The sequence below is a fragment of the Eschrichtius robustus genome, chromosome 10, assembly GCF_028021215.1.
Source record: "Eschrichtius robustus isolate mEscRob2 chromosome 10, mEscRob2.pri, whole genome shotgun sequence".
Classification (NCBI taxonomy): domain Eukaryota; kingdom Metazoa; phylum Chordata; class Mammalia; order Artiodactyla; family Eschrichtiidae; genus Eschrichtius; species Eschrichtius robustus.
Genome location: NC_090833.1, coordinates 553,996 through 577,764, shown reverse-complemented (window position 1 = coordinate 577,764; position 23,769 = coordinate 553,996). Strand labels below are relative to the sequence as shown.

Below are 23,769 nucleotides of genomic sequence, written 5' to 3'. Positions count from 1 at the left end.
CTCTCAATGGCTGCAGAGAAAGCATCAGGTAGAATTCAGCTTCTTTCATGACGAAACGTGCAGCAGATATGGAGCCCGGAGAGCCTCCCCGGCCTGGTGTGGGGGCCTGGCAACCACCGTGGTTCATGGAGAAACATTCCCTGTCAAGTCGGAACTGAGACAGACGGCCACGGTCACCACCTGGTCAACCCCACCTTGGAGACCTCGACCACTGGGACAGGATAAGGGAAAGAAATAAGACCCATACAGACTGGAGAGGAAGGAATGAAACCATCCTGTTTGCAGAAGGTATGTCCGCCAAGAGAACCCCAAGAACTGACAGTCAATTCAGTAGAATTTAGGAGACTTTTGCAAGGTTTCCAGATGTAAGATCAATGCTCAGGCAACTAAGAACTAAAGGTCCACTGCGGTTCTGTGTACCCGCAGAAAAGAAAGCAGCACCACACGTCGTGGCGACAAAGCAGAAGGTCTCTGGGGTGAAACCTCATAGGCGTGGCAGGGCTTCGTGGAGAGCTTACGACATGTGCGTGCAACCCTCGGAGAAGAGCGAGACCAACACTCACGCACAGAGGACTCGATGTGACGACACGTCGCTGTCCCCACCCTGGCTCACAGCGTCAACGAGCTCCAAGCAAAGCCCACGGAGGGGCTGTTTCCAGACCATCGCAGGAAGGCGGAGGCGGAGGGGGTGCGAGGCGGGGCTCCCCCGCAGATGCCAAGATGAATGGTGAGGCCAGAGGGAGGAGGACGGAGCGGCAGCAGGGTCCCCACACCGTCCCCAGGTCCGGGCACTCGCTGGCAGGACTCAGCACACAAGCAGGGAAGGACAGAAAACAGAACCAGCTTACGGAAAGCACCTGGGCGAAGTGCAGGGAAACCACTCAAGCCCCGGAGCCTGCCTGGTGGAGTCGGCCTGTGCTGAGTGCCCCCTGCGCCGGCCACCGCAACACGCGTCACCGGGCAGACGCATGAGTGACTCAGCACCCGTGGTGTGCGCTGCGGTTCAGTCACCCAGGCACCCTCTGCAACCCGGAAGGGAAGCAGGCGTCCACGCAGACCACACTGTCTGGACAGCTGGGGCACAATGAGGCCCTCCCACCATGCGGGGAAAGTTTTCCATCAGCCGTTTACCGGCCGGACCAACTGTGCCAGCGGGCCTTCCCAGGCCAGGGTCAGGCCTGCTGCTTTCTGCCCGGGGCACCTCACAAGACAGGAGCACAAGCAGCGAACGAGCGCGTGGAAGGATGCTCGGCTTCACTGATATTCGGAGGAAGGCGAGCGAAAGTGCAGCGAGATGTGACTTCCTGCCGACAAGACTGGCAAAGTGGACGGTGAAGCAGCGACCGCGAGTGTAACCTGTGTTGTCATCCAGCGGCGCACGGGATGGAGCCCCGGGTGTGGTTCTGAGCTGCCTCAGCACCGCGGCCCCAGGACTGAGGGGCTTCCTCCTGGGCCCTCCTGGCCACTGGCCAGCCCCTCGGGCTCTCCTTCTGCAGGGCCTCCACGGGGAACCCCAGCCATGTTCCGGGGAGCTTGGCCACATCACACCATGGCCCACCAGTGACCTCTTTACCCCTGGAGACGGGTCCTCAGTGCCCTAGATCTATCAGATTAGCAGATCAGTCCCAGAAACCCCGGAACCACTCAGAGACCACTTCCTGGAGACTCTTCTGGATGCACTTCTCTCCCCACATCTGTAACCGTCGGGGTCCCCAGAGCAGCAGAACCGCCCAGAGGCACATAGAGATGTACTGCAAGGAGCCAGCCGAGGACGAAGGCGGCGGCGGGGGGACCGTCGGGGCAGACTCTGCGCCACTGTCCGCCATGGACTTGCTTCTCACTCTGGCTCCTGCCAGGGCGGCTGCCCGGCCTGGCCACGTGCCCCCCAGCTTCTGCGCAGGCCACGCCCGGGGAAGCCACCACTGGACGCTGGCCTCTTCCTCCATCCGGACGGGCTGAGGACCTCCCCAGACATCACGCCCCGGCTGCTCTTTGCCGGACGGCTCTTCGCTCAGCGGACTCCGTCCCCTCACACTTGACCCCAAGCAGCAGGAGGACCAGGGCGCACCTCAGCGCGGCTTGGCTGGCGCCCCGGCTCATCCTTGAAAGGTCTACTCCCCGCCAGCGTGGACACAGCGCCCGGGCCTCTGCCCCGCGTGGCAGGACCCTCCCCCCTTCCCTCACCAGCAGTGCTGCCTTTCTTTAAAAAGTGTTTATGAGTGTTAACAGCGCTCATCAGAGAAGACAAAACCCACAGTCTAGCCCTTCTATACAAAACAGCCAGTTCATCTACTCGGGGGTCTGTATGGGGAAACGCATGATTGGGAAAGGTCCAGGGAAGAGAAAATGTAAACGGCCAAAGGGACACAGCAGCTCCCACGGCTAGAGACGTCCTCTCCAGAAAATGCCCTCAGGGCTCCAGCCGCGCCCAAGACCATCACGGTTGTGAGATGTGCGCACAGTCGCCCCATGGCCCAGAATGCTGCACCACTCGCGGGTGACAGTAAACCGTCCCAGCCCCGCAGGGCGGGCACTGAGGACGAGGCCCTGGGAGCTCCGACCACAAGGCTGAGGGGACAAGTTAAAAGCCTCACGGGAGATGTGGGTAAAGTCAGTCTGTAACGCAGGGGCTCGGCTGCAGCTCCATCCCCAGGAATAAGCACCTCGGTCCCCCTCCCATACCCCCTGGGAGGGCCCTGGGCCTGTGGCCTCAAGGGCTGCGATGTTCCGGTTCCGAGGTCCGAACCCCCGGCTGCAGCCCACCCCCTGCCCGGCTTCTCCCTCTGCTCTGTCCGGGCCGTCGCGACCCCAGCACTTCCCCAGCCTCTCCGGCTGCTCCATCTCCCGCGGCTGAGGCGTCATTACAGCAGCACTGAACTCCTGGCTCCCAAATCTACTGATTTTCTAACGTGGCCACAGCCACTTAAGCATGAACTCACACCCAGCTCTGTGGGGTGGGAGTGGGAGGGCCCCAGGGGCTCACGCCCAGGACCCCCGGTGCTCCGGGGCCAGCGGCCCGGCTCTGGTGACGGACCCGCTTCCAGGCTCCTTCGGTGCCGCAGGATCCATTCCCGGGGGCTGCTGGATGGAGGTCCGTCTCCTTGCCCTGCGGCCCACACCGAATCCTTCCTGTGCTCTGAGTCTGATGACTGCCTTCCGTTTCTGCTGTCAAGGGCTCACGTGATGACACTAGCTCCACCCGTATAATCCAAAGTCCTCCCTCCGGGGCGGGCCCCTTTGAGGTCAGCTGACAAGTAAATCACACCTGCAACTCCCTTGGGCCGCATCACGTAAAACTTCAGAGGGTAACGTGGGAGTGCGGGTGCAGACTAGGGGCCAAACCCTGCCTTCCGTCTGCTGGAGACCGGGGCACTCTCGGGGCCGGTTGGGAAGGCCCCTCCTCCCTGGGTCCCGTGACCACTGACGCCTGGTCTTCGGTCCTCGAGATGCCAGGCTGGCCCTCCTAGTCTTAGCCCCCGTAAGCTAGAAACAACCCTGGCTGGGGACAGAGGGGTTTCCGACAGGGACGGCGTCCAGAGCCACCCTAGGCACGACCACGTCCTCCTCCCCTGGGCACCAGGACCAGGCGTCCGGAAGAGATGGCTGTGAGGGGCCAGGGCTGGGGAGAGTGGACATCCTCGCACGGACGTGGGGGCCGGCACGGGAGGCTCACGGCTTCCCCCTGCAGCCCCGGGCAGATCCCCTCTGCTCCTCCGGCCCCAGCTTCCTCATTACTGGGGGTGGGGGCCGCCGGGAGGACCCGGCTGGCAGTGCGGAGTGTGGAGGGAAGGGCCACTGCTCACGACGCCCCACGGCTCTGCAGTCCCAGGGCCCCCGGCCAGCTTTGTGCCCCGGCCACCCACCTGGTGAGCCTGGGGACCCCTTCCAGAAGAATGTGTTCGAATTCATAAAAGAAACCACATATTGAAAGTCCAAGTTATGACCTGGCCACCTCTATGCTCTTTCACAGCTGCATGAGTCACAGCAGACGAGAGTGGAGACAGCCCGAGCGTCTATCAGCAGCCAGGTGGATGGATCCACAGCGGTCCATCTGATGGAACGTTATTTGGTAGTAAAAAGGAGTCAAGCGCTGACAGATGCCACAACATAGCTGAGCCCGGAAAACATCACGCTTGTGAAAGGCCACGTGCACGAGTCCATTGACATGCAGTGTCCGCAACAGGCAGCTCCCCGGAGACAGAAGCCAGGCTGCCAGGCGCTGGGGAGGGGGCGCGGGGGACAACTTCACGGGTGATGAAAGTGGTTTAAAACTGACTGTGGTGATGGCTGCACAACTCTGGGAATGTACAACTGTACACTGTAAATTGTGTGGTGCGTAAATCATATCTCAGGAAACCTGGTAAAAAACGCTTACCAGCCATGTTCTAACCCCTGGATTCTGAGAGCCCTGCTGGGGTCTCTGCAGGGCCCTGGGGGTTCGTGCCTCCAGCGGTGGCGTGAGCATCTGCTTCTTGGAGGAGGGGAGGGCCTCACGGGCACACAGCGTTTCCAGGGGCCAACAGACAGCGAGGGGGCCAGGACTACCCTGAGCCCACCTGTGTCAGGCCCCCCCCCAAAGGCTCCTCAAGGGCTCCAGGCCCGCAGACCACAGGTGCCGGAGCCGTAAACGTCTCCACCCCGGCGACCAGGGGGGCCCTGCCCTCTGCCCCAGTGGCGCGGGGGTCCATGCAGCTGGGGCCCTGCGGCCACCCCAGACACTGCCCCCTCTGCCAGCGGACGCGGGAGGCCCGCTCACCTCGGCGGCCCTGCGGTGGTCCTCGCCGGTGGCCAGCACCAGCACGTCAATGCCCAGACAGCGGAGTCTCCGCGCCAGCCCCTGCAGCATGCTGTCACACACCACGCGGAAGGCCCTGGCCGGGACCTCGGGGGCTGCGTCCTCACCCGCGGGCACCTGCGACACAGCCCCGCTCAGCAGCCGTGGCCCGTCTGGCCCACCCTGGACCCGGTGGGGAGCGAGGGTCCCGAGGGCCGTGAGGTCAGCTCGTCCTGAGCAATGTGTACTCAGTGCAGAAAACAGCAGAAAAGCAGCAAACATGATACCAGGTCACCCACACTGGGCCCCAAGGGGGGCCGGCACACGTCTCCTGGGGGGGGTGGTCGTGTGCACGCTGGAGCAGGGCCTGGGTCCCTGGGGCACACGGGGACACGGCCAGAGGCTGCCCTAGACCTTGGCAGGGGGCACGCCAGACCTGGTGTCAGGAGACCGTTGAGACCCCTCCTCCTTTAGGAAGCGAACCCACGGCTCTGCTCTCCTTCCTTCCCGGAGGAGGGTCCAGCGTGCGGGACGCAAGCCCTCTGGACGGCTCTCCCCGACACCCCACACCCACCCCGGTCTCCAACCCTGTAAGGTCCCAGTTCTAAGGACAGGGATCTCCCCGTAGGAATCGTGATAAAGGAGCCCTGGGGGGCTTCGCCTACCTGCTGGGGCGAGGCCGAGGCCTTCTGCAGGGGCGGCAGCTCCCCAGCCCCCGCTCTCTCACCGTGTCCCAGCCTCAGGCTCCTGGCCAGGTCCCCCGACAGGTGGAAGCGGGCAGGCTCTCTGCACAGAGCCCAGTACACCTCCAGCAGGCAGTAGGCGTCAGCGGCTGGGACGGGCAAGGTCAGCCTCAGCCTCCAGCGCGGGGACGATCGGGGGTGCGGGGCAGGGGTGCGGGGGGCGCCCACCTGCGTAGACCAGCTGCCCCTCGCCCAGCGGCCGCCGGTCCCAGTTGGAAAGCTGCTGCATCTTGTCCAGGGGCTTGCCCAGCACCTGCTGCACCAGGAGGCTGAGGCCCCGCGGCCCTGCGGCCCCGTCCACGCCTGGGGCTGGCCTGTCTGCCGCCCGCATCTGCAAAACAGCACCCCCGTGGGGGTGAGGGGCCTGCCCCACAGGGAGGACGCCACCGCACGCGCCTTGGCCGCCCCACGAGGAGCCCTGGGGCAGGCCCTGCGTCCTCCATGGCGGACAGCGCCGCAGGAGGAGAGCGCTGGCAGCCAAGGCAGGCTGTGTCAGGGTCTCAGGGCCGTGGTTACCTGCCCACTGGTCAGCTCTGAGGCCAATGCCTTAAGCCCCAAGGGTGTGTGCTGAGAGCTCCTGGGGTGGGGGTTGGTAGGCAGAGCCGGGCTCGTTCTGGGGAAGCGTGGGGACGTGTGGTGACACGCCCTTCTTGGGTCCCTGGTGACCTGTGGCCAGGGAGCAGGGCCGGGGCCAGCCCAGAAGGCACGGAGAGGCCGAGGACAAGTCCCGGCCCACAGATACCCCGCCAGCCTGAGGTGAGACCCCTGCCCCGGTATCGCTGTGCAGGCGGCTCAGCACAGCAGGGAACACCCCCCAGCATCCCCCCAGCGCTGACCTGCCTGTGCACCTGCAGCAGGTCCACGCTGCCCTGCAGCTGCTTCTCGGCCTGGGCCAGGGCCGGGCAGGAGGCACCCAAGCTCCGCAGGTCCCCCGCCATCCCATAACCTGTGGGCGGGGGCCGTCGCTGTGATGTGCACCCAAGGAAGGGGCCCTGGCCTCACCCTGACACCCTCCCCTGGGCAGGCAGGGCTGTGGCGCGGGGCCGGGGGCTGTGCTCACCCAGCTTGGTGATGGAGGGGTCCGCGAGCAGCCGGGACACCAGCCGGGAGAAGGCCTGGGGTGCCTGCCCTCCTGCCGGACTTGAGAGCCGGGGCAGGTCCAGCAGGAACACGCGGCCCTCCACGGCCACCTGCATGAGCAACGCCCGGGGCCGGCCCCCGGCGCCGAACGAGGGCCTCCACTCCAGGTCCACGCCGACCACCCGGCCGGGCTGCAGACAGAGGGGCCGGCGTGAACGGCACAGCCAAAGACAGGGAGGAGGACACGCCAACCTGCCTGGCCGCCTGAGGGCTGAGGTCCAGGGGAGGTGGCCTCTGTGGGGAGAGCTGGACCGGCCCTGCGAGCGCCCACACACAAGGGGTCGAGTGCCACTCCGATGCTCAGGCCTCAGGCCCGGAGTCCTTAAGCCAGGGTGCCCGGTGTGGACAGAGCCCCAGGAGGCCTTGGTGAGCAGCCCCCGGAGCCGGCTGCCCCACGGGAGTCAGGCACCCACCTGCAGGAGCTCCTCCTGGTGCCTGGCCAGGTCCTCCCACAAGGCCAGGAAGTGGAGGTGCTCCCTGGAGATGGGCAGCTGATAGTAATCGTCCTTCCCGTCCTCCAGAGGGGCCTCGGCCGTCCTGGAGAGGAGCAGAGCTGCAGCACCGCCCCCCCCACCAGGGCACCCCACAGCACTGCCCGGCCTGGCCCCAGGGGCAGGGGAGGGCTCAGGGCCCGCGCGTGGGCTGGGGTCCACGCGGTCTGGTCCCCACGCCTCTGCCCTCGCAGACTGCAGGCGGCTGGGTCCTCAGGCCCCTGGGAGTATCTGGCCGGATGAGGGATCTGGCCACAGGGTCTCGCTAGCACCGAAGGGGCAGACCCGCCTGCCTCCTGCTGTGTGTCTGCATTCTGCCTGCGCCCCTGCTCGGCTCTCCCGCGCTTCTAACTCCCAAACCACCAGCACGTACGACTCGTGGTCACTTTCGAGGGCGGGGGCCCAAGGGCGTCCTCCTTGTGGGCCCTCCGAGCCTGGGGACGCTCACCTCTCCTGGATCCTGAGTTGGCGGAGCTCTGCGGCCACCGAGGCCGGGAGTCGCTCCTCGGGCAGCAGGAGGTCCAGGGCACACTGGGCGACCAGGGCCGCGTCGTCGTGAGACGCCAGCAGCTGCAGCAGCTGCTCCTGTAGCCCCTGGTCCTGCCCCACCAGGCCCTGGGGGACGGATACGGGCTGCTCGCCTGGTCTGCCCCAAGGGGGTGGGCCCATCCAGGCAGCCCCCAGACCCAGATCTGCCCCTCAGACTGGCCCTGCATCCCCTCCTCGGACCCGGCCCTGACCCCGACTCAGACCTTGCCCTGACCTCCCCCCTCAGACCGGGCCCTGACCCCGACTCAGACCTCGCCCTGACCTCCCCCCTCGGCCCCGGCCCTGACCCCGACTCAGACCTCGCCCTGACCTCCCCCCTCGGCCCCGGCCCTGAGCCCTGCGTAAGGAGGCGGCTGCCCTCTGAAGACCAGCAGTTCCTATGCCTGAGGCTCCGTGGTGACCGAGCTGCTTGAACCAAGATGCTGAGGGGCCTGGACGTGTCAGAGTGAAGGGTCGCCACCCTGAGCCCACGGCCCGTCCCGCTACCCACTCCGCCTCGGCCTTTCTCCGCACGCGCGAGCCCCCGCCCAGCACCGCGGCTCTGCCCGCTGGCCTGCTCCCGGGCCTGGGACCCGCACTGCCTCCCTGCGCATGGCCTGCCCCGGCCCTCACCACCAGCATCTCTCCTGCACTTCCTCACCCCTGCCCCTGGGCGGCCGCTGTGCCGGGGAGGGTGAGGGCACGGAACACCCCTGCACCCACTGTGCCCTCGGGGAGGCAAGGCCCGGTGCGGGAGCAAGAGGCCCACGCGGCCCACAGGGGTCCCGATGGGGGTGGGGTGCCCGCGTCCGCGAGGTCACGGGTCGCTGTGGGCCCCACCCTCCTGGGGAGCCCCTTCTGGCCGGCAGGCGGGGCCACCTCCCCACACGGCTCTGTCCCCAGCAGCCTCAGGCCGTCCGTTTCCCGCAGGCCGCGGGTTCCCACGTGGACAATACGTGGAAGCCCCTCACATTCTTCAGGATGTCCGCTGCCCTTCCGGACGGCTCGGCCTTGGCACCCAGGAGGGACCGGCCTTCCGGTCCTTGCCTGGGGGTCCGCGTTCCTCTCCGGTGACTCACCACCCACTGCCCGGTCACTCCGGGGGCGGCTCAGCACTGCCCTCCACTGGATGCCGCGCAGGCACCAGGCCCTGCGCGTGCACTCAGGAGGGAGGGGACCCCCCCCCCCATTCCACTGACCACTGCAGAGCTCCTGTGCGCACGGCACCCGGGACCCCCAGGAGCCCACCTTCCCCCCAGGCCGATTCACCTGGGGCTGGGGACCAGCTCTACCCCTGCGATGACCCCCGCTCCAGCTCTGGCCTGAGGACAGAGGCTGCAGGACGACACCGTCCTCGCCACTATCCTCATGGGGCCGCAGTCCGGCCCTCCGCGTCCCCACATCACCCCAAGGGGCGCCTGCCTCTTTCTCGGGTCTTCAGGCTCACCAGGCCTCGGGGCCCAGAGGCATGACAAGCAGGGCGCCTGAGGATGGTCTAGAATGTCCTCTTGGTGAGCCTCTCCTCATCCAGCGCCTGAGAGCTCTGTTCACAGGCGGTGGAGGAGTGTCCTGGACCCCCGGCCGCTCCGACCCTGCCCCACGGCGGGGGGGTCCTCGCGCACTGGGACCCTCTGAACTCACCTGCACATGCTCGGCCCAGCTCTCCCGAGGTACGCTTCTCTGCAAAAGTGGACACCAGCACAAGCCTTTCTAGCGGCAGCCCCAGGAGCACAACAGTGGGCCTTGCTCGGAGCCCCTCTCCTCCCCGGGCCCCAGTCCACACACCTCTACCAGCCGCTTGTAGCACAGATACCGCAGGGCGGCCAGGCGCTGCTGGGTGACGACGTTGGGACACAGGGCTGAAAGAGAGGGCGGGCTCTGGGCAGGGCTGGGACGGAGTGAGTACGGGATGGGGCAGGGGTGGGGGCTCATGCGGCTCTGCCTGTCTTCCTCCTCCCCGCTGACCCCCACCTGCCCCACGGGCGGCCTCCATTCCACCCGCATCAGAGCGGCCCTCCCAGCCCTGAAGGAGGGTGCCCCGCCCCCGTGCAGCACCCCGGAGCCCTCCGTGCGCCCTCCGCCCGCACCTGCTGGGCTACCATCCTCCCTCTGGGTCGCCCGGACGCCCACCTCTCAGGGTCTTCCTGCCTTGTCTCCAGGCAGCTGGTGCCTTTGCTTCCTGGCCCCCCGAGGACGTGAATTTCCCGAGGAAGGGGCGGTCTTGCTCATGTGTTCACCAGCTATGCTTACCTGTTGGCCTCACCTTCATGTCCTGTTCAGAGCCCAAGGGGGCCTGCGAAGGGCACCCCCTGCCCACCCACTTGGCTGCTGCTCCTCCCCCCTGGGGCCAGCTGTCCTTGCAGCCTAGCGGTCCGGGGGGATGCTGACCACAGAGCCTGCCCACCTGCACCTCCCAGCGGGGGCCCGGCCAGGACCCCATGCTCTCGGCCAGGACCACACAGCCAGCACAGGGAGCACCCTTGCTACCAGGACGCCGTCCGAGCACACAGAGGTCAGGGCTGCCCAGAGGCCGGGGCCTGCCAGCCGCCCCTCAGCCTTCCCTCCCGCTTCCTGCCGAGGCAGGGACGCGAGACGAGAAGGCTCCAGACCCATGGACGTGCCCCACAGGCCGCTCGGGAGCCTGGACGAGACTGCAGCAGGGAGGCAGGGACGGATGAACGAGTTACTCAGGGCAGGAGGGGACGCTCAGGACAGAGACAAAGGCGCTGAAGCTGCTGCAGAAGCAAGTCTCACTCGGATGGAGACAGACAGAAACCAGCTTTCCTGACATTTCTACAATGCTATGCATCATTCTGCCGACGAGATACTTCGTCAAAAGCCTGTGGATACAGTATCGCATTGACAGAAGGCATTCAGGCCGCAGTCTGCACTGACGGTTCATCCAAACCCAAACATAAAGGCAAAGGCGCAGGCGGGTCAGGCCCAGCCGCCTGCCCGAGGCTGCAAGCTGGACACGCAACCCCAACGTGCCCTGCTGACTCCGCCCAGACACTGGGGGCTCCACCGGGACCCAGGCCTGGGGAGGGCGGGCTGGGGGAGCTCAGGGCTGAGGGGGGAGCGGGCCCCACCCTGCATCGTGTCTGACTCTGTCCTCCCAAGGAGGGCATGGGGTCAGTCCACGTGGAGGCCCACGCCGCAATGGCGGATGCCCAGCGAGGACCACGGGGGGTGTTGGTGCCCCTCCCTCTGGGGGGGCAGTTTTTAGGGCGCTGGAAACGCTGGCCTGTGTTGTCTGAAATTAGGAACTGCCAGGTCTACTGAGAAGAGGCAGCCCTGCCACCGTGAGGCCTCCTGGCTGGGACAGGCCCCCGGAGCCAGCTGGGGGGCTACAGAAGGGGCCTGGCAGCGCATACACCCGGGAGGGGGCCGGGTGGCACCTACCTCCCCAGCAGGGCTGCCGGCCGAGGCCCCCACGGAAAGAACCTGCCGCTGCCCTCCTGTCCGCACTCCTGGCCCTCCGCAGGATCAGCAGGGAAGGCCCCACCTGCCCCGCGGGCTCCGGGCACTCACCTACTCCAGCCTCGGGCCTGGCCGAGACCTGTGGGGTGGGACGGACCCTCCCCAGGCGGGCACGCCCTGTCCTGGTAGGCACCCAGCTTAGGCCAGCCTGAGGCCGCCAAAGGCTGCTCTGGCGCCAGGCCTGGCCCACCATGGCCATGACGCGGCCCCTGAAGTCAAAGAAAGGTGTGACAAGGCTGCTGGATGGTGGGCTGCCCCCCACACAGCCCGCCCACCATGCCTGGTTCTGTGGGCCTCCTGCCCACCTCCCTCCCCGGCCCTCGAGGCTCTGGTCCTGGTCCCGGGTGGGCGGGGCCCTGCCTCAACCGATCACCACCAGCCTAGCGGGAGGCCCTGGCAGCCAGGGCCTGGATGTCCCCACCTCACGTTCCCACCGGGCAACGCTCCCAGAGCTCCCTGACTGGGTGCCCAGGGCAGGTGTGCAGGTGAGCCTGGAGGCCCCTGTGCCTGGGTTGGGGGTCCCTCCGGCCCAGTCCCTTGGCTTCAGCTCAGGGCCAGGTCCCCAGCTGCAGGGCGGTGGCACTGCACTCCAGTCTTCCCGGCCCCTCAGAGCCCAGCACCCCCCCGCGGTCTGTGTCGCTGGGACCTTCCTCGGAGCTCCTGGGTCTAGAACTCACCCTCTGGGTTTTAATCAGCAGCCTGAGGGGGGCTGGCTCCTTGCTGCCCAGCCAGGCCTCTGAGGTGGGCTCCTGTGCCTCGGGTGGAGTGCCACCCCCCCCCCCACACTGCCAGCGCAGCCCGTGGCCCTGGCTCCCAGGGCCCTGATGCACCTGCGCCACTGGCCTGGGTGGTCCCACCCCTCCTGCTTCTCCCTTCCGCGCACGTGGTGCCTCCAGAGGGGCTGAATCAAAACCTCTCAGTGGGGACTTCCCTGGTGGCGCAGTGGTTCAGAATCCACCTGCCAATGCAGGGGACACGGGTTCAAGCCCTGATCCGGGAAGATCCCACATGCCACGGAGCAACTAAGCCCGTGCGCCACAGCTACTGAGCCTGCGCTCTAGAACCCGTGTGCCACAACTACTGAAGCCTGCGCGTCACAACTACTGAAGCCCGCGCACCTAGAGCCTGTGCTCCACAACAAGAGAAGCCACCGCAAGAAGCCCGCGCACTGCAATGAAGAGTAGCCCCCGCTCGCTGCCAACTAGAGAAAGCCCTGCGCGCAGCAACGAAGACCCAATGCAGCCAAAAATAAATAAATACATAAATTCCTTTCTGGAGGCAGAAAGCTTCATCAGATGATTTCTCAAGGTTGGCAGGTGCAAAGTTAGCCTGCAAGTAAGTGAGGCAGACAAACCAGATGAGGACCAGAGACAGTGCTGAAGTTTAGATACAGACCATAACACAGCCAGAGCACGGTACTCAGAGACAGAAAAGACAAAATCAGAAATGTCTTCAGGCAACGGGAAGCCATACAAAGGGAAACAGCGGATCTGAAAAAGAACCAAACTATAAATTCTAGGGCTGAAAACACAACAATCGAAATAGAAATAGTGGATGGATTTCATAGTACGTTGGATACAGATAAAGAGAGAACTAGTAAAGTGAAAAGGACAGCAGAAGAATTACCAGGATTAGACAACACGGAAGAAAAGGGATGAAAAGTATGTAAGAAAGGTAAAACACATGGAAGATACGGGGACTCAATATACATTCAGAGTCCCAGGAAGAGAACAGAGAGAAGACAGGGGAAGGAGGCAATATCCGAAAGAGATAATGGCCGAAAAAATTCCAGAGCAGATTGAAGACACCGATCCACAGATTCAAAAGCCCAATAAATCCCAAGCAAGACAAATAAAAAGAAATCTATAACTAGGCTCCTCACAGTGAAACCGCAGAACACCGAAGACAAAGAGAAGAGCCTAAAGGTATCCAGAGAAAAAGAGAGATTGCTTTCAAAGGGGAGAAGTTAGATCTCTTCCCAACAACACATTTCAACCCAATCAAAGGACTGACATCATACCCAAGCATGGTCCCTGATCACAATGAGATTAACAGACCACACCAGAAAGATAACCAAAAATGTCATAGCTTGGGAATTAAAAACACACTTCTAGGGAGTTCCCTGGTGGTGCAGTGGTTAAGACTCCTCACTCCCAACGCAGGGGGCCTGGGTTCGATCCCTGGTCAGGGAACTAGATCCCACATGCACGCCGCAACTAAGAGTTTGCATGCCACAACTAAGGAGTCTGCATGCCACAACTAAGGAGCTCTCGAGCCTCAACTAAGGAGCCCATATGCAGCAACTAAGGAGCCAGCACAACCAAAAAAAAAAAAGAAACGAAACACACTTCTAGTTAGTTCATGGGTAAAAGAAAAAAATTATAATAGAAATTTAAAGTGTCTTGAGCTGGACAATAATAAAAATAATACATATTGAAACTTGGGGAATATATTCAAGAAGAAAGAAGGCTTAAGATTCAGTTTAGAGGGCTGAGCAGCGCATACAACAGACAGGAACAAAAAAACCAAAAGCAGGGCAATGAAAGCAAAAATCAACATATGTGCTACATCAAACAAAACCTTCTGCACAGCAAGGGAACAATCAACAAAATGAAAGGGCAACCTTCGGAGTGGGAGAAAATGTTTCCAAACCATGTACAGATAAGGGGTTAATATCCAAATATATAAAGAACTCATAAAACTTAGTAGCAAAACCCCCGAAATTATCTGAATTAAAAAATAGGCAGGGGAACTGAAGAGATGTTTTCCCAAGGAGGACACACAGATGGCCAACAGGCACATGAAAAGATGCTCAACATCACTAATCAGGGAAATGCAAATCAAAACCACAATGAGACATCACCTCACACCTGTCAGAATGGCCGTCATCCAAAAACCAACAAATAACAAATGCTGGCGAGGGTGTGGAGAAAAGGGAACCTTAGTACATTGTTGGTGGGAACGTAAATCACTGTAGCCACTCTGGAAAACACTGTAGAGGTTCCTCAAAAAATTAAAAATGGAACTACCCTACGATCCAGCAATTCCACTTCTGGGTATTTGTTCCAAGGCTATGAAATCACTCCCTCAAAGAGATACCTGCACCCCTACATTCACTGCAGCAGCGTCCACAACAGCCCAGACACGGAAACAGCCTGAGTGTCCATCGACAGACGAGTGGACAAAGAAGCTGAGGTGTAAATGTAAAATGGAACATTACTCAGCCATAAAAAAGACGGGGTCTTAGGAATACCTTATGACAGTACATTTTGAACCGTAAGTGAAATAGACAAACTCCCTGAAAAAAACCCACAGCTGACGAATCAATAGTCATGTTTCCACAATGAAAAGCAATCCAGGTTCACAGGCCATTTCCCCTGAACTTCTCAGAAAGAAAGAATTCCAATCTTAGACAAACACCCTCAGTGAAAAGAAAGGACAGGTCGTCATCCACTGCGTGTTCAGAAGCCAGCTTAACCTCGTACACAAAGCCAGAAACAGACATTTCAGGAAGGCGAAGTCTGAATCCAGCTTCAGTTGGCAAACGAGACCTAGCAGTCCACGTAAGTGGCAACACAACCCGGCAGAGACGGGGCCATGGCAGGGATCCAGGATTCGTTTAATGTTATATAGTCGATCAACCTAATCCACGCCACGAACAGACCAAAGGGGGAAAAGCTCAGCATCATCCCAACAGGTGCAAAAAGGGTATTTGATAAAATTCCACATCCGTTCCTGACCAACACTCGCACAGACCAGGAAGTGAGAAGAATTTCCACAATCTCATAACGTGACGCTATAAAACACTGTAAGACTGCTCCTCTGAGAGGGTGCCCGCGATCGCCGAGGGGGAGGGGGCAGGGAGCACGGTGTAGGCGCGGCCTCGGTGGTCCCCACCCACGGGGCCCAGACTCCCAGGGGCACCCCAGGTGGGCAGATGCTGAGGGGAAGCAGGGAGGAGACGGGAAGGGAGCTGGGGGTCGGTAGACCCTGGTCCGCCTGAACCCCCGGCGGCACCAGCCCGGCACCCGCCCCAGCGCAGGGCGTGGGGGCCCCACTCACCAGGGTCCAGGCCGTGCTGCTCCAGCAGCCGCAGGACCTGCCGACCCAGCGCTCTGGGGCTCAGCCTCTCCAGCCTCAAGGTCGTCTGCGGGTACCTTCTGCAGGAGAGAGACACGGCTCGTGCCCAGCACCGCTTTCTCTTGGTTAACGCATCTCAAGATTCTAACTTTCATCAATGTCATACGCGTGCACAGTTCACAAGCCAAGTCTTCCTGCAAGGCTCAGAGAAAGGCAGCACGTCAGCACGCCCCTCCTGCCGCCGGTCACCCGCACGACAATTCTGAGGTGGTCTACACCTGCCCCACGTTTCCAAGAACCGCCTTGTATTGCGGCCTCTCGATGATTCAGTTTCAGGTGTTTTGTACGATGTCTCACCACAGAAGGCGCCTCTCCCCCGACAACAGCATCCACGGTTCCAGTTAATTGGGCACAAGCTGCTTTTACGATATTACGACAGAGCAAGTATGACTGGTGGCTAAGCCACAGCCTCCTCTTCTCTGCGGGTTAATCCTTGCTGGTCTGATTGCCTCCTTAGCCTCCTGTCCTGCGGACAGAGCCCACGGCACCCTGTGCCCCTCTCCCCGCCGCTGGCTGCTCCCAGGCCCCTGTCCATCGCCGTCCCGGTGGCCCTGCACCTCTCCTGCCCCTAGGCCAGGGCAAAGCGGCTCTGCAGGCGCCTCCCAGGGGCGAGGCGTGGACCTGGAGATGGTGCCCTAGGCCTCACACGGGACCGGGTCTGGCTGGGCTGAAGCCTGCGCCAGCACTGCTCCTGGAACCGGTCTGATTCCTGTTCTTTCTGAGGGTTTAGGGTCCTGGTCCTCAGTGTGGGTCTCTCTCCATCCACCCAGGACTGGGTCTGGAGTGAATTCCTCCATGCTTTCCCTTCTTTCTTTCTGGAATTCTCATTATTTGGATGTTGGGTCTTCTTGACAGCATCTGCCATTTTTTAAAAAAAAACCTTCCTCTCTGCTTTTCCTTCTTTGTTAATTTATTTTGTATGACGTTGGGAAGATATCTTCAAGTTTATCTTCCAAACCTTTTATTAAGACTTTCATTCTGCCATCACGTTTTTAACTGACAAGTCTGTTCTGTATTCCAAAGGCGCCCTCTGTATAGCTCTGGCGTTTATTTCAGACACAGAAACTCTCTACAGGCCTCAATTACAGCTTTCGTGTTTGTTTTTAAGTGCTTTTCAGCTTCCTCTAAGCTCCAGATAGGCTGGCCAGAGGTCTCAGAGCCCCCTGGCTGTGTTCCCCTGCTCAGGGGGCTTTTTTGGGGGATAGAAATTGACAAACTGATTCTAAAATTCATATGCAAATGCAAAGCGTCCAGAAAAATAAAAACAACTTTGACACAGAAGAACAGCATTGGAGGGCTAACCCTGTCTGACTCAGGACTCACCATAAGGCTATGGTAGTCAAAACATGTGTCACAAACAGAGCAGCAGAAGAGGACAGAGAGACCCACACATATATGGACACCTGACAGAGGCACAAAGGCAACTCTGTGGGAAAGGACAGTCTTTCTTTTACAACAAATGCTGCTAGAACAATTAGACATCAGCTGTTAAGAAAAAAAAAAAGAACTTCAATCCACACCTAGCACCCCATATGAAAATTATCCAAAAATGGGCCATAGATGGAAATGTAAAACCTAAAGTTATAAAACTTCTAGAAGTAAACAGGAGAAAATGTTTGTGCCCTTGAGTTCGGCAAAGATTTCTTAGCTATGATACTAAGAGCATGATGCAAAAATTTTTTTTTTTTTTTTTTTAAAAGCACTCTTTTTTTTTTTTTTTTTAAATTATTTATTTATTTATTTATGGTTGGGTCTTCGTTTCCGCGCGAGGGCTTTCTCCAGTTGCGGCGAGCGGGGGCCACTCTTCATCGCGGTGCGCGGGCCTCTCACTGCCGCGGCCTCTCTTGTCGCGGAGCACAGGCTCCAGACGCGCAGGCTCAGTAGTTGTGGCTCACGGGCCCAGTTGCTCCGCGGCATGTGGGATCTTCCCAGACCAGGGCTCGAACCCGTGTCCCCTGCATTGGCAGGCAGATTCTCAACCACTGCGCCACCAGGGAAGCCCGCAAAATTTTTTTTATTTTATAAACTGGACTTCAACAAATTAAGAACTTTTGTTCTTTGAAAGATCATTAAAAGAATGAGAAGATGCACCAGAGGGTGAAACGTCTGCAAATAACATGTCTGATAAGGGCCTTTAACCCAGATTATATTTCTAAATCTCTCAAAACTCAGTAATGAGACAGTCAACCTAATTAAAAAATGTGTAGGGACTTCCCTGGTGGTGCAGTGGTTAAACTGTGAGCTCCCAATGCAGGGGGCCTGGGTTCGATCCCTGGTCAGGGATCTAGATCCCACACGCATGCCGCAACTACTAAGAGTCTGCATGCCACAACTAAGGAGCCCGCCTGCCACAAATAAGACCAGTGCAACCCAATTAAATAAATAAATAAAATATTACAAGAAAAAAAGAAGTGTAAAAGATGGAGCAGCTAATTCACCAGAGAAGACACACAGATGGCAAATCAGCAAATGAAAATACACTTTACATCCTTAGCCATTAGGGACTGCAAATGAAAAGCAGAAGAAGATAGCACTCCACGCCCATTAGAACCGCGGACATTGCAGGCTGACCAGGCCGCGGGCCAGCGAGGATGCGGGGCTGGCGATTCTCGCCTGCTGCTGGAGGGAATGGGAAACGTGCAGCCGCCCTGGAAAACAGTTTGACGGTTTCTCAAAAAATTAATCCACACGCATCACATGACCCAGGCACCACACTCCAGGGTGTTCACCCAAGAGAAATGAAGGCACACGTCCACGCAAAGCCTTGGGCACGAATGTTCACAGCAGTGGTGTGTGTAACAGACAAAACCTGGAAACACCCAAATATCCATCGATGAGTGAATGGATAAGCAAAGCATGGTGCAGCTACACACGGCAACACCACTCAGCACGAAGAAATGAAATAATGTGGATGAATCTCAGAATAATTGTGCTGGGGGACAGAAGCCATACGACATAACTCCACTTACATAATGTACTAGAAAATGAAAAGGAATCTACAGTAACACAAAGCAGATCAGCGGTCCTCAGGGGATGGCGGGGGGATGTGCTCAGTACCTGGATTGTGGTGATGGTTTCGTGGACACATACATACATCAAAAGTTACAGAATTACACACTCCGAACACAGAGTTCATTATATAGTAATCATACTTTAAGAAAACGTAGAGAAAAATGATGCTTGCTGTAGTTTTCTTTTTATTTTCAGTACTATCCTTTAACAGATGAAGGAAGTTTCCTTATATTTGTAGTTTGCTGGGAGTTTTTATCATAAATAAGGTTTGAATTTTTAAATTTTTATATACATTGAGATGCTTACATAGTTTTGTTATCCAATCTGTTGACAGGGTGAATGACGATGGATTTTTAAATGTTTTACCAACCTCGCGTCCCTTAAATAAATCCCACTAGATCATGGTGTATTAACTTTTGAAAAAACAGATTTCACTTTTTTTAGGGCAGTTTTAGGTTCACAGCAAAGCTGAGCAGAGCACGGAGGTTCCCCGTGTGGGGACACACCACACACACTGCCAGCATCCCCACCAGATGGTCCACTTGTCACAGTGATCAACCCACCTGGACACGTCATCCTCACCCACAGTCCATGGTTTGCCTTGGGCTCACTCTTGGTGTCGTACATTCTATGCGTTTTGACAAGCGCCTAGGTACCCACGATTACAGTGAAATACAGAGTAGTTTCACTGCCCTAAGAATCCTCAGTGCTCTCCTATTTGTTCCTCCCTCTCCATGATCCCTGATCCTTTTATTGTCTCTATAGCTTGGCCTTTTCCAGAATGTCACGTAGCTGGAATCTCACAGCAGTAGCCTTTTCAGATTGGTTTCTCTCACTTTGTAATTTGCATCTAAGTTTCCTCCCTGTCTTTTCATGGCTTGATGGCTCATGTCTTTCTAGCTCTGAATAATATTCCATTGTCTGGATGGACCACAGTTTATTTATCCATCCAACTACTGGAGGACATCTTGGTTCCTTCCAAGTTTTGGCAACTATAAACAGAGTTGCTATAAACACTCAAGTGCAGGTTTTTGTGTGGACAGAGGTTTTCAACGTCTTTGGGTAAATACCAAGGAGAGCGATGGCTTGGTCATATGGCAAGAATGTGTTTAGTTTTGTAAGAAAGCGCTGAACGGTCCTTCGAAGTGGCTGCACCATTTTGCATTCCCACCAGCAGTGATGAGAGTTCTTGTTGCTTTACATCCTTGCCAGCATTTGGCGATGTCAGTGTTCTGGATTCTGTCCATTCCAATAGGGGCGTCATGATATCTCATTGTTTTAATTTGCATTTCCCCGAGGACGTATGATGTAGAGCATCTTTTCATGTGCTTATTTGTCATCTGTGTATCTTCTCTGGTGAGGTATCTGGATCTTTGGTCCATTTTTAAAATCAGGTTGTTGGTTTTCTTTCTTTTTTTAAAAAATTTATTTATTTAATTTATTTATTTTTCGCTGTGTTGGGTCTTCGTTACTGCTCACGGGCTTTCTCCAGTTGCCGGGAGCGGGGGCTACTCTTTGTTGTGGTGTGCGGGCTTCTCACTGGGGTGGCTTCTCTTGCTGCGGAGCGCAGGCTCTAGGTGTGCGACTTCAGTAGTTGTGGCACGCGGGCTCAGTAGTTGTGGCTCGCGGGCTCTAGAGCGCAGGCTCAGTAGTCGTGGTGCTCCGCGGCACGTGGGATCTTCCCGGACCAGGGCTCGAACCCGTGTCCCCTGCATTGGCAGGTGGATTCTTAACCACTGCGCCACCAGGGAAGCCCCACAGACTCATGTATTTTTAGAAATCCAAGGTCTTATGCTCTGTTACCAATGCTTTTACGCTCTATTATTGTTTTCATTCTCAGTCTACTCCCCAAGGAGCCTTTGTTCCTTTTAGTGGAGAATGGTATCTAGAAACCAAGATCTGGTTGCTAGGCGTGCTCACTGCTAGGGGATGTCATTGCTTCTGAGCCCTTTCAGAGCATAGCACGAGGACATTTAAAAAAATCATTAAATATTATTTAAAAAATCATTAAATATCCACAGTTAAATCTAACTCACGGGACCCTCCCACTCTCCACCCGTGTGTCTCCCCACTTCCCCGTCCGTACACACTCTTGTTTGCTCCACCTACATTTCTCTCTCCTTTTTAATACATAATAAAAGCAATGGCAGCAACACAACGTGTGCCTGGCCTGCTGCTTTGTCCACTTCATAGGGTGTGAAGTCACAACAGCCCTTTGAGACAGAGTTAGTCCCATTTTAGGGACGAGGAAACACCCAGCTCCAGGGGAGGGAGGGTCCAGGGAGGCCTGCCGCCAGAGCCCAAGGCCTGACTCTCAAGTGAGATGGTCCGGGCTGCAGGGCGCATGGACAGAGCACCCAGCCCCGCTGCCTGCTGAGGGACAGGCGGACAGGTGCCCAAGGAGCCTTGGCAGTCCCAGCGCACTCCCCCTCAGCCACCCCAGGGAGGTGGGAGGAAGCCCTTCTCCTTCCAGATGCCCATGCTCAGGGGACGCCCTGGTGCCACACGCACACGCACACACGTGGGCTCCCTGTTGGCATGCTGCCTCTTCTCTGTAACGGCTGGGATAGGGTTCACAGCAGGCGCTCCGCAAAGATTTATTACATGAAGGCAGAAACGAAGGAACCAGTGAATGGATAAGAGATATGACTTCCAGGACTGCGTAAGGAAGGAGTCCCCGTGGAGAATTATTTGTGTTCATCTCAGAGCATTAAACTCTCTCACCCGGTGGATGCCAGCCCAGCCCCTTGGCTCCCGAAGCAGGCCCCTTGCCGACCGGGCCGGGGCTCACCTGGCGAGGCGGTGTGGGGTGTGGGGTGACTTTCCCACGTGCCTGCTGCCCCTGCCAAGTCCCTGCCCCCACCCCACCCTGGGCCCCCATGGGGCTCACCTGGCGACGACTCTGATGTCAAAGCCGGGCTGGCACCAGGAGTCCATGAGGGCCAGCAGCCTCCGCTGGAGGTCGGGAAAGCCATCCACGTAGCGCTCCACAAGGTCTGCCTTGTCCTGGAGGAGCAGGGGAATGCACATCTGCGGGGAAACACACCTTCAGGCCGCAGGTCCACCGCACCCAAGACGCCAGACTCACTTCCAACCCAGTGCAGGCAGTGGCCAGAGCATCAGAACCAAGGGACCTGGAGGCTGGTCCATGCGACTTGCCTCCCCCGGGGAGCTTGGGGGCCCAACCGAGTGTCTGAGGACCTCGCGAAGCCCCACGCCCGGCTCACAGCCTGCGCCCCATGCTCGGGCCCCTGCACATACACACAGGCCCCGCTGCTCCCTGGGCCCCGTCGCTGGGGGGCTCTGTGGTCACCCCATCTCCATCGGGAAGGATGAGAGGCTCCAAGAGACAAGGGGGTTCCTGGAGGGGCCCCATCGTCCGCTTGTCTTCACCGAGCGGTGTGGGGTGGGCAGGATGGAGACCAACTACCGGCCATGGCCCTGCTGGCCCAGAAATGCCCGTCATGGGCAAGATGGCACCAGCACGTGGCCTGGCGCAAGCTTACAAGACCCCCAAGCTGCCTGAGCCCTCAGGGAGGCCCCAAGGGAGCCCCTGGCCGTGGTGTTGGGCACTGGGACATACTGGCCATTCCCCTTGAAAGAACCAGGTCTCGACAAAGCCCCCTCCCAGTGGCCCCTGCAGAAGACTCCTCCTCACCTGCCTTTCCCTCCCGCATGTGGTCGCATAGGTCAGGCTGTCTGGAGCCCAGATTGGACGGAGGCCCATCTGCCAAACCAGGGCTCCAGGTGGGCGGTCCTTATGGGAACCCCCATTCCTGAGAACCCTTCCAGCCACCCCAGAGCAGAGAAGGAACGCTTGGTCGGCTCCTGGTGATCGGCCACTTTCTGAGCACATTACACTAATGCCTGCTGACCACGCACAGGCCCTTGCTGGTCCCTCCCTTCCCCTACTCCTGGACCCTCCTCACATGATCAGGTAGTCACATGTGACCCCGGCCCTCCAGCGCCCTGGCCCCGCCGTGTGGGGAGCAAAGCTCAGGGCTCAGTGGGAGGGACCCTCCCTACACCATGTTTCTGGAGGCCTGGACCTTACTCGAGCTGGAAGCCATGCAGTTTGCATGAGAACGACCCTTACCTTCTCAACATCAAGATCTGCCTGCAGCCGCAGCTTTGTCCCCAGCACGATGGCCTGGGAAACACAGAGGGACCGGATGACACTGGGCCTGGGGGGACAGGCGGTGCCACAGGTGGCGGGCTCCCACCCTTCTGCAGCCCCCACTCCCACCCCGTCACCGCCACCGCCCAGTAGCTGCAGGCACAGCCACGGGGCCGGTCCAGTTCCAGCCATGTGGCCCCGGGCCAAGCGGCCGGAAATCAGGCAGCGCTCCAGCCCACAAGCCCCCTGTGCTGAGCCAGGCCCCGCACGCGGTGGGGCGGGTGGAACGAGCCCTGTGCCCTCCAGACTGGGGTGCGGCCTGGTTGGGGCCGCAAAGTGCGTGCTGAGCCAGGTGGCCTGGGTCCTGGCTTGCCGATGAGAGGGTGGAGGACGCGGAGGGAGGGGCAGAAGCCCCCATCCCCTGGCCACGGGGCCTGCACACGGCGCACGCCGCTCTCCCCACGCCTGCCGGGAGTATCCCCTCCCCACCATTCACGGGGCCCACAGCGAGGGCGGGTGCGACTCTGTGCGCCCGGGAGGCCCGAGGGACCGCGGCGGCTCTGACACGCGGGGGCTCCTTCAGGCCTCCGAACCCTTTCCACAAGCCACACCGCGTGCCCCAGTGACTGGGAGTCGTCGGACGGGGCAGGCTCGCTCCAGGTCCATGGCAGCGGGACCGGCGTGGTCGTGCATTGGGGGCACGCAGAGAGCTGCCCCAGGAGCCACAGAGCTCCTGGCTCTGAACCCCCCCACCCTCCCAAGCAGCCCCTCAGATGGGGCAGTGGGCACGCTGAGCGGCCTGCCCTGCGCCGGGCGCGTGACCCCCCCCCCCCCGCCCCCGACTCAGCAGAGGAAACGGTGCGGCCCTGGGCGCCCGCACGTAGCGCAGGCCGCTCTGCTATTAATAATTTCCATACATCGTGCTCCCATTATGAGCAAAAATAACTAGCCGGGCAGCCCGGCCCCGCCCCCTGCAGCTCACAGAAGGCCCAAAATAGCGGCCTGGGAAAGGCTGCTCCGGTGGAGGCCTGGACCGCGCGGCGGGGGCGCGGGGCTGGGGGCCTCTCCCTGCGCGGCGCTGACCCGGCGCCCCGCGGCCTGGCCGGTGTCCAGGAGCTCAGCCTCGGCCAGGCCCCAGGGGGCCCAGGGCCAGGGGAAGGGGGGTGCAGGGCTTGGGCGAGGGGGATAAAGCAGAAATGGGGGAGGGGCTGGGGCGGGGCCAGGGAAGGAGCCAGGGTTGAGGAGAGGGTGCAGGGCTTGGGGGAGGGGCCCAGCACTGTGGGCAGGGTGCAGGTGCCACCACGTGGGGACCTTCCTGGGCACCACTCCAGCCTCACAGGATGG

At 59.7% G+C, this 23,769-nt stretch overlaps 1 protein-coding gene across 7 annotated transcripts in view; it reads right to left on the bottom strand.

The window, feature by feature from the left end:
* The window catches only part of EXD3 (exonuclease 3'-5' domain containing 3), a 75,802-nt gene that overhangs the window by 20,815 nt on the left and 31,218 nt on the right, over positions 1-23,769 (bottom strand). For 3 of the 7 annotated variants that reach the window (XM_068552696.1, XM_068552701.1, XM_068552703.1), the window contains exons 6-17: positions 22,405-22,458; positions 21,199-21,338; positions 15,219-15,316; positions 9,462-9,535; positions 9,318-9,356; positions 7,597-7,763; positions 7,071-7,194; positions 6,578-6,788; positions 6,354-6,463; positions 5,686-5,848; positions 5,440-5,606; positions 4,757-4,912 (exon numbers count right to left, since the gene is read on the bottom strand). In XM_068552696.1, coding sequence (XP_068408797.1) covers positions 4,757-4,912; positions 5,440-5,606; positions 5,686-5,848; positions 6,354-6,463; positions 6,578-6,788; positions 7,071-7,194; positions 7,597-7,763; positions 9,318-9,356; positions 9,462-9,535; positions 15,219-15,316; positions 21,199-21,338; positions 22,405-22,458 — 1,503 coding nt within the window. Of the gene's footprint in view, positions 1-4,756; positions 4,913-5,439; positions 5,849-6,353; positions 6,464-6,577; positions 6,789-7,070; positions 7,195-7,596; positions 7,764-9,317; positions 9,357-9,461; positions 9,536-15,218; positions 15,317-21,198; positions 21,339-22,404; positions 22,459-23,769 lie in introns of all 7 variants that reach the window. The other 4 variants (XM_068552697.1, XM_068552702.1, XM_068552699.1 and 1 more) reach the window with 4 other exon arrangements.